This window comes from Acanthochromis polyacanthus, chromosome 16 (assembly GCF_021347895.1).
Source record: "Acanthochromis polyacanthus isolate Apoly-LR-REF ecotype Palm Island chromosome 16, KAUST_Apoly_ChrSc, whole genome shotgun sequence".
Classification (NCBI taxonomy): Eukaryota; Metazoa; Chordata; class Actinopteri; family Pomacentridae; genus Acanthochromis; species Acanthochromis polyacanthus.
Window position 1 is genome coordinate 11,272,506 of NC_067128.1, and position 13,625 is coordinate 11,286,130.

At 41.3% G+C, this 13,625-nt stretch overlaps 2 protein-coding genes and 1 long non-coding RNA gene across 4 annotated transcripts; 1 reads left to right on the top strand and 2 right to left on the bottom strand.

Annotated features, from left to right (window-relative positions):
* Positions 1-104: 104 nt before the first annotated feature.
* On the bottom strand, positions 105-7,286 carry LOC110963897 (protein Z-dependent protease inhibitor-like). Of its 2 annotated transcripts, none has more exons than XM_022212419.2 (6): positions 7,148-7,286; positions 4,989-5,285; positions 4,612-4,905; positions 4,153-4,426; positions 3,455-3,602; positions 105-2,053 (listed from the first exon to the last, which is right to left on the bottom strand). In XM_022212419.2, exons 2-6 carry the CDS (start codon positions 5,275-5,277, stop codon positions 1,862-1,864), a joined length of 1,197 nt encoding a protein of 398 aa, XP_022068111.2. In that variant the 5' UTR covers positions 5,278-5,285; positions 7,148-7,286; the 3' UTR covers positions 105-1,861. The 2 variants fall into 2 exon arrangements, with proteins under 2 accessions (XP_022068111.2, XP_022068112.2); XM_022212420.2 differs by having other exon boundaries at positions 4,989-5,288; positions 7,148-7,279.
* Positions 7,287-7,387: 101 nt separating this feature from the next.
* On the bottom strand, positions 7,388-13,593 carry xrcc3 (X-ray repair complementing defective repair in Chinese hamster cells 3). Its single transcript, XM_022212422.2, has 7 exons — positions 13,306-13,593; positions 12,211-12,348; positions 11,511-11,723; positions 11,258-11,412; positions 10,967-11,179; positions 9,088-9,125; positions 7,388-8,595 (listed from the first exon to the last, which is right to left on the bottom strand). Exons 1-7 carry the CDS (start codon positions 13,358-13,360, stop codon positions 8,376-8,378), a joined length of 1,032 nt encoding a protein of 343 aa, XP_022068114.1. The 5' UTR covers positions 13,361-13,593; the 3' UTR covers positions 7,388-8,375.
* LOC127537662 (uncharacterized) lies at positions 7,913-8,807 on the top strand. The gene is made up of 2 exons (XR_007947439.1): positions 7,913-8,031; positions 8,376-8,807. It is a non-coding gene; the product is annotated as an uncharacterized LOC127537662 (long non-coding RNA).
* Positions 13,594-13,625: the final 32 nt, after the last annotated feature.

Below are 13,625 nucleotides of genomic sequence, written 5' to 3' on the forward strand. Positions count from 1 at the left end.
TCAGCCTTGCTCATGATCCAGGTGAGTAAGTATGCCGTCGCCAAGTCTTTATTACATTTTAAGGATATTTCATCGTTTCTAAACACATTACAGTGACACAGAGGTAAATGTTTGACAGTGTTTTAATGTTAATACACTATATCAGAGAAAACAACGGTACAATGAGTGTTTTCAGTAACTGCAACCAGTATATATGGTGTCATAGTGGCTGTCATGCTGACATGCTAATTAGCTCGAGACAAAAAATCTAGCCGAGGCTGATCGGAAATAATTAGTTATTCGTATTTCAGTGTTGTTGGTCACATTTAAACGTCTCTATTACCCACCACACCTCTCCCAGCAGGTTCTGTTTTTCAGGATAATAAGTAATGAGTCATGCTTTGAGTATTCAGACTTTCTTTCAGTTTTCTTTCAGGACAGAGAGGTTAAACAAATTCACACTGCCTGATAATAGTGCAATAAAGTTACATACTTTTCACCTACAGTGGGTAAGGTTACATTACTTCATTAGTTTACCATCTGGACACTTTTTTGTTGCTTTCATGGTAAAAAATACTGAGGCTGTTATAGCTTATATTAACAACTATGTTCCAAGAGGTACACAAAAGGGTGGCATCAGCTAATAAATAACTCAAGCAAACATTCACAGAATCATAAGTGTTGTCCTGTGAAATGTCTTTACTAATACCAAGCATGTATTATATCTGAAATGTGTCTGACTCGTTAATCAAACTATGATGTAACACTTTAAAACAACATGGTGTTGACCTGTGATCTAAAGAACTCATCTGTTAGTTAAGACCAGGTCGACCTCCCCTCCTTTTAATTTGGACTCATTTTTACATCCTGGACTTATTTAGAAATTGTCAAGAAGACCACATTATTAGTTTCCATCAGTGCTCTGAGCTAAATAACATCTGCTAACTAATATGCTCACAATGACAATGCTGACATGCCAATGTTTATTAGATATAATGGTCATCATCCGAGTTTAGCATGTTAGAATGTTAACATTAGCTAATTAGCAGTAAACACAAAGTAGAGCTGAGGCAGAGAGGAATGGCGTAAGTGTTGGACACATATTTAGGGGTTGGATACGTTTACATGTTGACCTGATGGTGGCGCTATAAAGGGTATTCATCATAGTCTGTCCAACAGGTTTTGATTTCAGTTTAAAACAAAGTGAATGACGGGAGGTGTGATGCTAATGCGATCATATCAACATGATGCAAACATAATAGTGACTAGTGCTACTGCAAACAGGATACTAACATTATGTCAATATGATGCTAACACTATATTAGCATTAAACTAATATAGTTTTAACATGATGCAAACATATTAACATAATGTCCACACAATATTAAGAATTATATACCTTGATGCTAGTGTAATAGTAACATGATAACTTAACGTTAACATGATGCTAGCATAATGTCAACATGATGGTAACATAACTGTAACTGCATGGATAAAGCTAACACAGTGCTAATATAATATTAATATGACGCTTCTACAATGATAACATAATGGTACTATAATGTTTACAAGTCGGTAACAGGACACAAACATAAAATTAACAAAGTGCTCAAGAACAGAGAAATGATTGAGAAGTAAAACATAATGCAGTGCGGTAAATATTTGTTTTTACTGTCTATTACCTCAGGACCCCTCATGTTTGTCTTGGAGTATCTTGGGGGGATCCTGACACTCCTGTTGGTACAGACCCTGAAATTAGTAATACATACTGGCAGTAAACAAAATAAGAACACAATCGAGCTGTCATTGGATTAAATTGTTAAAATGTGAAAATCCAACAGGTGTAGGTACAGCAACCAGGCGGACGGGACATAGTCACTTATCACTGAAACTTGGAGGGGTCATTCACTCGGCCCATAAACATCAGACTGTTGGTTCTTTCATGGTAGATGATGAAGACGAAAGGTCTGTTGAAGGTCAGTCGAGGAGGAAGCGATCGGAACTCAGTGGCTCCACCTCCTGTAGTAGCATCACCACTTTGCTCATCTACGGAGATCATGGCTTTATGAAAAACCTGCAGACGAAAATGCAAATAGGTAAATGATGTGAACAAGAAAAGCACTCAGAGAATGCAGTTCTTCGCCAAGGCTGCTCAGTCGTATGATTTCCGACGGATAAGGCCCGAAAGGTCCACAGCTGTGGATTTGTAGTAGGATCCCAATCATGTGATCATCAGCAGGCAGCTGACATAGCTGACTATTTCACAGTGACATGGAAATCCTTAACAAATCTGTGGATCCAGACTATAAGCTGCATCACTGATAAAATCTAATCAGTTAGTCCATATGTGACTTCTGACTTTCACTGAAAATTTCCTCCAAATCATTATTCTGTTTTTCAGTAATGTTGCTAACAGACACACAAACGTTGATCGTCACATAACTCTGCTGCTTTCCTTGGCAGAACAATGAATAAAGACTTTTTGTACTTGCTGATAATTAAGGAGAGCAGATGTGATGTGTGTTTGTTCCATGATGAACTCAGTTATTGATGGTATCATGAGGTAGGCTATACAAATCAGTGATCAACTCTAGGGTCATTCACTTTGTAGCAGCCAAAGAAGCCCAACCAACACAAACAACAATGACAGGAAAACAAAAAGATCAGCTCATCTGTTCAGAAACCTGCAGCTGATCTGATTCACTGGGTTGAGCATAGGTGTAGCACTGCCAGAACAACAGTTGTGAGGGTAGCATAAACCAGCTAATATTCATACAATTCTTTACACACCTGAAAATCTAAAGAACATTTGTCATCACTCTGCTTTGGGGGGAAATGCTGTGGTTTCTGTGTATTTCTTTATCTTAGGTGGTGCTAAGCCCAGAGTGTAGCAACGATGTCCCTGCAAAATGGGGACAGAGGAATTGTTCTCACGGAATGTTTGCAAGCAGGGATTTGTCTGGAGCACTCTGGTCCAGCGTCCTCAGGTTACAATAGGTCCAACCAACAAACAGTGTAATTTTGTCTATTTTGCCGGAGAATTTTGATTGTCTTTTCTCATTTTTGTCATGGCCAGGTTGCTTGCTCTAAGTATGTAAACTCGCAACTGTTGGCATAGTGGCTAAATATTCTTAAAACCAAGCCACGATTTAATTGTCAAAGGTGCTCTCCAGTACTCCTCTGGCAGCAAATTATTCCTAATTGTGACTTCATGTTTTGAAGTGATATGTTATTTCCTTTCTTTTGTTTTTTGGTGGCCATAAAAGACTCACTGCTGCCAGCTGCTGCAGTGGAGGCTCTCACTAGAGTCTTCACATCGGAGCCTTTGTTCACGAATTGTTGCTGGGGGACATATACAACATCATCTCACATTGTGCAGATGAGGTCAAACATTTTTAATGGTTCTAAATTTTAGGAGAGTTCATTTTCATGCATTTAAAAGTTTTAGAGTTTCATCTTGAGCTTCTTCTCTCACCTGTGTGAGCTTCGGTCCTTTAGCTCCGCCCATATTGCTGGTGTCAGCATCGTCCTCAAACACCTGAGTGATGTCGAGAGTTTGCAGGATGTCCTTCAGAGAGTAAGACTGCTGTAGCTTGAAGCGAGGAAGCTGCACCTCCAACTTGCTGTTTACATCATAAAACAAGAGTTTTAGTGCAGTGTGACAGAAATGTTCTTGAAATAATTATCTGTGAATGTCAAACTGTGTGCAGCTCACTGGTATTTATGGTGTCATGATGAGTGAAGGAGGGAAAGAGGGAAGGAAGGAAAGAGGCAAAGAAGGAAGGAAGATAAGGACAACAGTGATAAGAAAGTAGGAAGGAAATGAAGGATGGAGGGAAGAAAGGGAGGCTGTAAAAGAGAAACTAAAGAATGAAGGCTGCAGAATGTAAAAGAAGAAAACCTACTGAAAAGAGGAGAGGGACACAACAGATTGGAGAACTGAGCAAAACAAGAAAGAGGAAACAAAAGAGGAAAGAAGAAGGGCAGGAAGGACAGATGGATGTAAAACGTGAGGTGAGGAAAGATGAGACAGGGAAGGTTCAAAAAGGAAGGAGGTGAGAGTAGGATTAAGGAACTGAGTGTGAGGTGAAGGAAGAAAGGAAATACAGAGGTGGCTGAAGGAGGGAATGTTGCAGTAAAAAAGAAATGTAAAGAAAAAGAAGAGCATCTCACGTCTTCTTCAGCTGTTGGATCCAGCCCCGGACCTTCTCTCCCGTCACTTCCTCCTCCACACTGGTGATGTCCACGTCTTCATCGGGCAGTACAACCAACATGGCCGCCCCGTCCGTCATCGGCAGCTTCAACACACCGGCCTTGACTGAGCGGTCGTATGCCAGGAAGTACTTACCTGACCCGAACATCATTGGAACCATGACAACGTGATACTTGTCCACGAAGAAACGCTCGTCCTGAGTGGATGACGAATTAAAAGTCGTACTGAACTGAGCTAAAACACAGAAAAAAAACTCACTTATATACACAATAGAGACAACTCAAGAGCGCGATTGAAAATGTGACTCCTGAAATCTGCTGGGTCTTGTGCATGAAGTTTTTAAAAACACTTGTGATGTTCCAATAGAGGCTCAGGTGTCAGATAACCCAGTGTTCTGATAGGTAACAGGTGACACATACTTTGGTAGGAGGCCACGGTGGTAATCAGCAGCTGAGTTTGGGGGTCCAGGTTGGATACCAGCTCTTGGATACGTTTTCCAGTCTTTTCGTCCACCCAGCGGTTAATGGTGTCCATGGCTTCATATGGGGTTGTGTAGGGCAGACTCTGAGCGTTCCCCCTGAACTTTGTCTGAACCAGGTCCCCATAAGATGAAGACACAGAGAAACTCTGAGCAGGAAGGACAGCCATGCCCTGCTGGAAGTTAAAACCTGCATTCTCCTGCAAGATGTTGTTCCTCAGATTCTGAAAGACATCTGAGAGCAGCAGATATTGGTTTAAAACCCAAACACCGTCTTAAATCCAGTCCTTGACCTCTGACCTCCAACACCTGACCTACCTGGGATGGTCTGAGGGTCCAGTCCGGTCAGTGTGAGTCCCTGCAGCAGCTGGTCCTGGGTTGGACCGTTGGTGGCACTTAACAGCGCCAACAGTCCAGCAGACACCGTGAAAGGACACAGGAAGACGTTGTCGTCAGTACGGCTGGCGATGGCTCGGTAAAGCCTGGCAGCAAAGTCTGCGTTCTTACTGGACAGATCCTTCACTGAGGCATCAATGGTCTGAGAGGAGGCTAGGCTAAGTAGGACGACGAGGAGGCCGACCAATGAGAGGGGGGTGGAGGGAGTCATGGTCTCCTCTGCTGAAAGAGATCCAAACAGAAGCTCAGTTCTGTAACAATGACAGGATTTATGAAATAAGAACACATCTACAGCAGCCTCTGACAGTCAGAACTCCATCTGCAAAACTATGATTTTAACAGAAACACAGAGCTGACCAGCACTAGTGGCACTTTTCCACTGGCACCTACTCAGCTTGACTCTACTCCAATCAACTGGTGTAGGTCGTTTTCCATGACAACTGAGTACCACCTCATTGTGAATGGAGTCATCATTGCATGGCGGCCCGGAAGCATAGACATCTTTGGCTAAGCATATGTTTTGCTGCTATCAGCTCAACCACAATGCCTTGGACTAAACAGGAGGCTTGAGCACAGACGATCTAAGTTTACTGATGACACCACCATCATAGGACTGATTACAAACAATGATATCTATAGAGAGGAGGTCCAGCATCTGCGGCGATGGTGTCACCATAACAACCTGAACCTCAACACCGGAAAAACTAAAGAGATGATCATGGACTTCAGGAGATCAAAGCAAACGGAGCACTCCGGTCTCTACATCGATGGAGAGGAGTTAGAGAGCTTCAGGTTCCTCGGTTTCCACATCTCTGCAGACTTCACATGGTCCACCCACATCAAACACTAGGTGGGGAGGTCCCAACAGAGACTGTACTTCCTCAAGAAGCAGCATCAGGCTCATCTCCCCCAAAAGCTGCTCACCAACTTCTACCGCTCCACCACTGAGAGTCTACCAACCTACTGCTGTCCAGCGTGGTTCAGCTGCTGCACTGCAGAGGACAAGGAGCAGCAGAGGAGGTGATTGGAAACACACTACCCCCAACTTAGAGACTTTTACAGCGGCAGACTTCAGAGGAAAACCAGGGGAATCACCAGAGACCTCTCACACCCCGGACACTCTCTTTTCTCCCCCATCCTCTCAGGTAGACGCTTACAGGACACTTAGAGCAACAGACTCAAAAACAGCTTTTAACCACAAGCTGTCAAATATTTTCTCCCTCCCCTTTGAAAGACAATATCACACACCATGCCCCATCCCAAGTGTAATATTCACGTTTAAGTGCAATTCATATTATGTGCAATAATCATGCATAGAGCAGGTCTCTAAACACAAACTGTTTCCACACTGTATATCTTGCTCGTATATTTCAGTTGCACATGTTTTTAGTCTGTTAATATTGCTTTATATAGTTTATTTTTTAATGCTGCTAAATGGAAAGTGCTAAACTTATTTTCATTGTTGTTGTTTTTTTTTATGAGAGTGACAATAAGGCTATTCTATTCTATTCTGTGGCGGCTTTAGTTAGACCGACCGCACCTCTTTTCCCTCTGCTGGGAGGATTATGAAACAAACTGACTGTGACTGGGAGGCATGGATCCATATCCACAAATCTGGTTTATTGCAATAAACCTCTAATGGACACTTGCTGTTTGAGAATTTATTTTTCGTAGAATTTCCACAACCATCAGGCTGCTTCCTGTTTGCTCACCTGTCACACATTAATAGCGTAAATAAACATAAATATTCACTGCCTGCAGTTCTTTATTCTCATACTAATAGCTCTCAGGATGGACACATCCGGTCTGCAGGGCCGAGCCATCAGCATCCTATGACGTCATCTGTTGTTGTTTATTTTCTGTATTTCTATAACACGCTTTGAAATGGCATGATTGCCTTTGTATCTGTGCTGCTGCTGATCAATCGGCGATATTGATCATCTGCTGTCCGTGCAGTAAAAACCTGACGCACTGATGAGACAACCACGGGTTAGGTTTCTTATTGACCAATAACTGACTACGCAGCCTCTAAATCTGCTGCTGTAAACAACAAACAAACAAACAAACGTCATCAGGCTCACCTTCAGATCCTCCTGATGATCTTCCGATTTTGATTTTCGATCTTTCTGCTCTGAATCGTCACGCGCTGCGCATCACCGTTAAGCTCGCGCCCACGATCACCACCGGAAGCAACAGGGCTGTGTCCGAACTGTTACTTTCAAAATAAAAGTCTTGTTACTTAAACATAAAAGAAACAAAGACCTACAGTAGAGTCCAGACGTTCCAAGCAACCATGAATTTACAGAAACACTCACAACCTGTTTAATCCGGTACTGATTTATTAAAATTTTATCAGACATATGTATCAGTTATAATAGGGTAACCTACTTTCTGCGTTCTCTGTTCACGTTTCAGTCTTCTTTTTTACACCAGTCCTTCTTAAACTACAATAACACATTGAGAAGATTGACAAATACTCAAACACAGGAGAAAGAAATATGAAGACAACAGCTTCCATTTCAGATGTTTCATATTTAGACTGCAAGGGATGAAACATCTGTAAACATGTCATTTTAAAAATTCTCACATCTCACTGACCAGGTATTTCTATGTTAAATAAATAGTTAAATCAGCAGATCAGAATTGTGACAAATTGTTCGCTCTTTCTACGCTTTTATTTTGATTGAAACAAAAACATTTGATGCCGGTTGATGTTGTCCATCTTTACAGAAGTGGAGCCGCGCAGGCGCACTGTCAAAAACATGATGGAGTTTTTGTCATGTTGTTTTATATGAAGATGTGGAGGAGGGACAGGCAGTACAAAAGAATATAACTGCCTTTACATTTAAAAATGTAAAAAAATATGTTTTTTCAGCCGTGACAAATCAAAAGAACTTGCTAATAATTATAGCTCTCACTGCTGATGACGTCAGTGAGGTCTGGTTGACAGCTCTACAAAAATCCAGTGAGTAAACCTATGACTTGAGCTGCTGTTTAACTATATGAGAAGTTGACAACCAGTAATAATAATGCATTCAGAGCATAAACATCCCATCAGCTGCAGTAAAGATTACCGATGTTCACATATTTCTGGACACTCTTCATTTTGTGAAAAGTGCATAAAACAAAATGATCTAATTCATAACCACCAAAATAAAACTTCCGCATTAAACCTGAGCTTAGCTTTGTGAACAAGAAAGCATATTAGAATGACCATATACAATTGCCCACATAGTGTAAATAATATAATCATTTGAATAGGCTGTTGTGCAGACAATATTTAAATAAAGTTTGTTTCTGTATTTACAGTCAGTCAGAGTTCAGGACTCCTCTCATGCCCTCCCTCCAGACAGCAGCATCTCGTCCGTCTCGGGGCAGGTGAGGAGCAAACGCCACTTCTAACCTGCGAAGGATGCTGCTCTGGTCGCCACGGGTTACCGCCTCCCGGAGACGTCGCAATATCAACCGAACCATCACCTGATTGGCCCAGGCCAAACCCAGAGCAGGGGACACGCTGGAGGATGAAGGACTGAGACAGACACAGAGAAGAGCCAAATATAAAACACAGTATGCTAATTAGAAAAAAATAAATGCACACAATTTGTTAAACACTGTTTTTATACTGATCTTAAATGAGGAGAAATATGCAGACTGACAGCATTAGTTTTATGTATTTTAAGAAGATATCACAGAAATCGATCATCTCATTCAATAAAACATGTTTAGTTTCATTTGAATTAACCAGATATATCCAATTGAGGTTAGTAGTCTGACAATGAAGGAAGAGAATATAGAGAGGGCTAATGATGGTAAGAAAGGATGCAGAGGAGGAAAAGAGGGAAAGAGGAAAAGGGGGGATAGAAGCAAAGCTGAAAGAAAGTAAGAAAATGAGGGAGTGAAGGACAAAAGAAAAAGGAACGAAAATAGAAGGAAAGAGAGAAGGAAGAAAAATAGGAAAGAAACAAGGAAAGAAACAAGTAGAGATGGCAATCGTGTGACTAGTCAGAAACATGAATTTTACCCCAAACTGTTGTCTGATTGGTTGAAAACATCTGTGACCTGAAACAAACAAACATCAGGTGGTTTTTATTATTGATCTGAAATCATCAGCATACATCAATAAATGGGAGCGTAAGGAGACAGAAATCAGTCAGAGGCCGGTTAGTCTGACTCACTGGATGCAGATTGTGGGTATAAGCTTGTCCCTTGCAATGCATTTTAAGTGTTTTTTCCCCTTCCACTACCTGAATGTTATGTTTTTTAAAATTCACTTCACTATAGAAAACAACAACCTAACACAACTATAATTTCAAGTTTTGCAGAGGATTTGGATCATCCAGTGAGGCAGCTTTGCTATTTTTATTCTGTGAATTAGCCTTTTTTTTAATTCTCTTCTTATTCCATAAATATGTCAGCAGATACACAATTTCTTACAAAGATACATTACAAACTTTTTCCAAATTTAGAAATGAACAAACATACAAAACAGGTGTTTAAAAATCATTAAAAAAAAAAGGAACACCTACATGCACACCAGAAAAAGAGATAATCCGACCCAACAAAAAAAAAAACCCAAACAAAAACAAAACAGAAAAAAAACAAAAAACAAAATGAACCTGTGTAGCTGAGAACCAGGGAGTGTCATATTTCAGTTTATGTCAATTAAAGTCTGATCTATATGGGCTGATAAACTCAATCCAACCATTCCAACATTTCTCAAACATATCTGTGTTGAGTCTCAATGCCAATGTTATTTTCTCCATTACATAAATATCATGCACCACATTAAACCAGTCTTCTATAGATGGGGAGTCCTGACAGCCATTTTTTTGTAATGGCTGGCAACCAGCAGAGTTTTAGATAAGTAGATCTTAGGGTACCCAGTAAGTTGTGGTGGCATCTTACCAAAGTATAAGACCTGGAAAGAAAGATCAATCGTGGCTCCTAAAACCTTCTCCATGCTATCTCTGATCGCCTTCCAAAAACCATGAATCCTAGGACACCCCCAAAACACATGATAATGGTTTGCCCCCAATTTTCCACATCCTCTCCAGCAAGCAACCTGCCTCTCCTTGAATTGTTTCTGAGCTCGTGTTATAAAGAATCTGACCATATTTTTTCAGTTAAATTCTCTCCAAGAGAGTGAACTGGTTGTTTTCCACTGCTTGTCATTCAGGTCTTCCCACTCTTCTAGTGACATGGTAAAGTTTCCCTCTCTTTCCCACTTCTCTTTTATGTGGGATGTATTCACCCCATTTAACTCTAAGAGACCCTTGTATAATTTGGAGATTGTTCTAAGTCCTGTGTCTGCCATATAGGCTGAGATGAAGACTCCTAATATACCAAGTCCAGATTTTGATTTATTCAAGTCCACTTTATTTAATATTTTGCCAGTATGGAATTAGCCATTTTAATGACAGTTTTAATTCATCTGTACATAGATTTTCTACCAAAACAATTCCACCACTGATATTTTCAGGTGTCAGCAAGCAGATTGGTTCAGTCTCAAAAGAAAACAACCTTTTGAAAGGGAAAAAAGGCAATATGTAAATTCTTGGCATTGAGGAAATGGCACAGGAAAGAGATAAAACAGTAAAAGGAGCCACATACTTTGCTTAACTTCTCCCCTTAAGATTGTCATCACACAACTAAACAAGCAAGAGCATTCTTCCCTATAGCAAAAATGATGTGTAACGTTTCTGTAGTGCAGAATGGGCTCACTTAGTGGGATTAGAGAGCAGCTGACTGAACCACACACTGATCCCTCAGCTTGAAGTCCTGATTTTCCACCAGCACAGAGACGGGACACCTGGTCTTGGCGCAACCTGCCGTTCACATATGTGGGAATTTACAGAAAACCAGAAGCTCTGCCATGGTGTCAGAGGACAGGTTTGTGTTACCTGGTTGATGCAGAGGACAGGTGTGGTGAACTCCTGGCTTAGGTGGTGCAGTGCAGAGGAGAATGTCAGCAGCTGTCTGTTCCTCTCCAGCCAATCATCAGCCTGGAACTCAGACCTGAACAGAGCCGCCACCGAGTCCACCACCAGGAGCCGGACCAGACCCTGAGCCAGCAGGAGAGGGGCACGGCGGGACAGACACACCTGGAGGGAGTCCTGGAGACAGACAAAACAGTCAGTCTGTATATTTGCCACCATTTGTGACCTGATCTGAGGCCAGAAGCTAAAACTCACAAGGTCGGCAGTGTGTTCAATGTAAATGTTGTTGCTGAAATGGAGGCTGCTGATCAGAGACGGAGGGACGTCGGAGCGCAGACTGGGCTGTTCTCTGATCAGCTGCTGCAGGCGCTTGATAGGAAATGAGTCCTCGGTGCAGATATAAAGCGCTCCTGGAAACATGCCAGCAACAAAGTCACACCGGGTTCATCAAAATGTTCAGTGATTCAGTCGCTGACCTGAGCTCAGTCCTGACGGTGCGTTCACTGACCTGAGTTCAGTCCTCCGTGCTCTTTCGGATACTGTACAGACAGACAGAGCTGCAGGGCCAGCTGAGTCTTCCCTGCGCCACTTTCTCCTGACAGCTCTGTGATGACCCCCGCAGGCAGACCCCCCCGCAGCAGCTGGTCCAGCACTGGACAGCCCACACTAAGTCTGAGGCCGGATTCGATGCTGGGACATTCCCCCCGCTGCAGCTGGAGGGCTGAAAAGACAGGAAAATGTGGGTACAGACTGATACAACCCCACTGCTCCAAGGAACATTACGGGAGGTCATTCCTACCCACAGCAATAAGACTATTCAATATGTCTGTATCTGGCAGTTCACACACTCTGCCTGCTGACTAAACCACTGTACATACTGGACACCTTACATTCTAAATGTTATTCATTACATCTGTAAACTACCTGCACCTGTTTATATCATTGCACATCCTTATTTGCACATTATGTTCATTTGCACATTTCTGTATCACTCTTGTATATTCTTGTATATACTGTTAATTTTTTCTCTCCATAACATATTATATTTTATGCTACCTTCACTTTATACCTGACTCTAATATTCTGTGTTGTCTTGTTGTTTACCCTCTTGTTGTTGAATATCCAGCTGCTGTAACAACAGAATTTCATTCTGGGGATTAAAAAAGTCTGTCCAAATGACCTCCAATCGTGGTATCATCCTCTCTGACCTGTGACTGGAGGGTGTCTCCTGCAGGTGGTGGCGGCGGCGGTGAGCAGCTGCTGGACGTCAGACAGGGACAGACCAGTGAGTGTCTGCAGGTCCAGACTCGAAAGACACAACACCTCCTTGACAGACTTCAGTTTAGCTGGAGGGAAGAAGAAACATATGGTATCGATAAAATAAATGAAGTGATCTGTTTGTGAAACAGAGCAATTAGATTCAAGTCTTTACAACAAGACAACAGCAGTAACAGTGAGTTGAGCTAACTTATGTTCATGTGACCTTTGCCTGTCATACAAGTTTTATAGAATAGAATAGAATAGAATAGAATAGAATAGAATAGAATAGAATAGAATAGAATAGCCTTTATTAGTCCCACAAGGGGAAAATTGCAATGTCACAGCAGCAAAGTGACAGTAAGAAGAATCAAGAGAACACATCTATAAATTAAAGACAAAAGATATATACACTATATACAATATAAATTAGAAAAACTGAAGAACACAAGGATACTAACAACACAAATTTAAGAACATTTACACAAATGAATTGCACATTTTTAGGTATATTTCGACATGACAGTTAGCTGTCATTAAGTGACATCAGATTTAATACCCAACATCTAGCTACATACACAGTACGTTTATATGTATATACTGGTATTACTATTAAAACAAAATGCTAAAAAAAACATTTTAAAGTTACATCTAGTGGGTGACCATATTTTATTAGGAGCAAAACAGTAAACTGTCATATTTTTGTCTTTGGACGACCAACAGTTTACTTTAGACTAAAGATTTAGGAAAGATTCTTTAACCTGAAGATTATACTGCAGCTTTCAAAATGAGATAGGCAAAACTCCAACCAAAACCCATACAAATTCCACTCGTTTTAACATGCTATCATACGATGTAGTTATATGAAGTCTCAAAGAATAATACTCAAATGATTTAGCAGTATATTTTAATAAAGCATGGGTCCATATTAATGTTAAAGACCATAACCTATCATACTATGTTTAATCAAGCTGTATTTATTCTAAGGTTTGATTAAATATTAAAGTGCAACATTTCTGAGTGGAGTCTGGTGCAGCGGCTGTCACCTCTCCTCACGGCGGCTAAGATCCTCGGACTGAGCTCCAGTTGATCCCAGTTCATCTCCCCGCCGAGGACATAATACCTGCTGCTGCTGGACTCACAGTAAAACCGCACACTCGGCTTGTCCTTCCAAACAAACCTGTCTGGTTGTTTGTTTGTTTTCTTTCCGCCAGTAGAACTTCGAAAAACACCCGCTCGAACACGAATGTCATCACATGGCGCCGGTTGGAACCATTCTGCGGGGGTGACGGTTCCCGGTTCATCTCAAAAACCGAGTCTGTTTCATCATAATGTTGTGTAATTATGCTTAATATTGTGTAAAATA

Coding starts and splice junctions, on each gene's coding strand:
- LOC110963897 (XM_022212419.2), bottom strand. CDS start 5,277: ATGACTCCCTCCACCCCCCTCTCATTGGTCGGCCTCCTCGTCGTCCTA. Junction 4,906..4,988: donor GGACCCTCAGACCATCCCAG/GTAGGTCAGGTG, acceptor TGCTGCTCTCAG/ATGTCTTTCAGAATCTGAGG. Junction 3,603..4,152: donor ATCCAACAGCTGAAGAAGAC/GTGAGATGCTCT, acceptor TGATGTAAACAG/CAAGTTGGAGGTGCAGCTTC.
- xrcc3 (XM_022212422.2), bottom strand. CDS start 13,360: ATGAACTGGGATCAACTGGAGCTCAGTCCGAGGATCTTAGCCGCCGTG. Junction 12,349..13,305: donor CTTAGCCGCCGTGAGGAGAG/GTGACAGCCGCT, acceptor TCTTCCCTCCAG/CTAAACTGAAGTCTGTCAAG. Junction 11,413..11,510: donor GCACGGAGGACTGAACTCAG/GTCAGTGAACGC, acceptor GCATGTTTCCAG/GAGCGCTTTATATCTGCACC.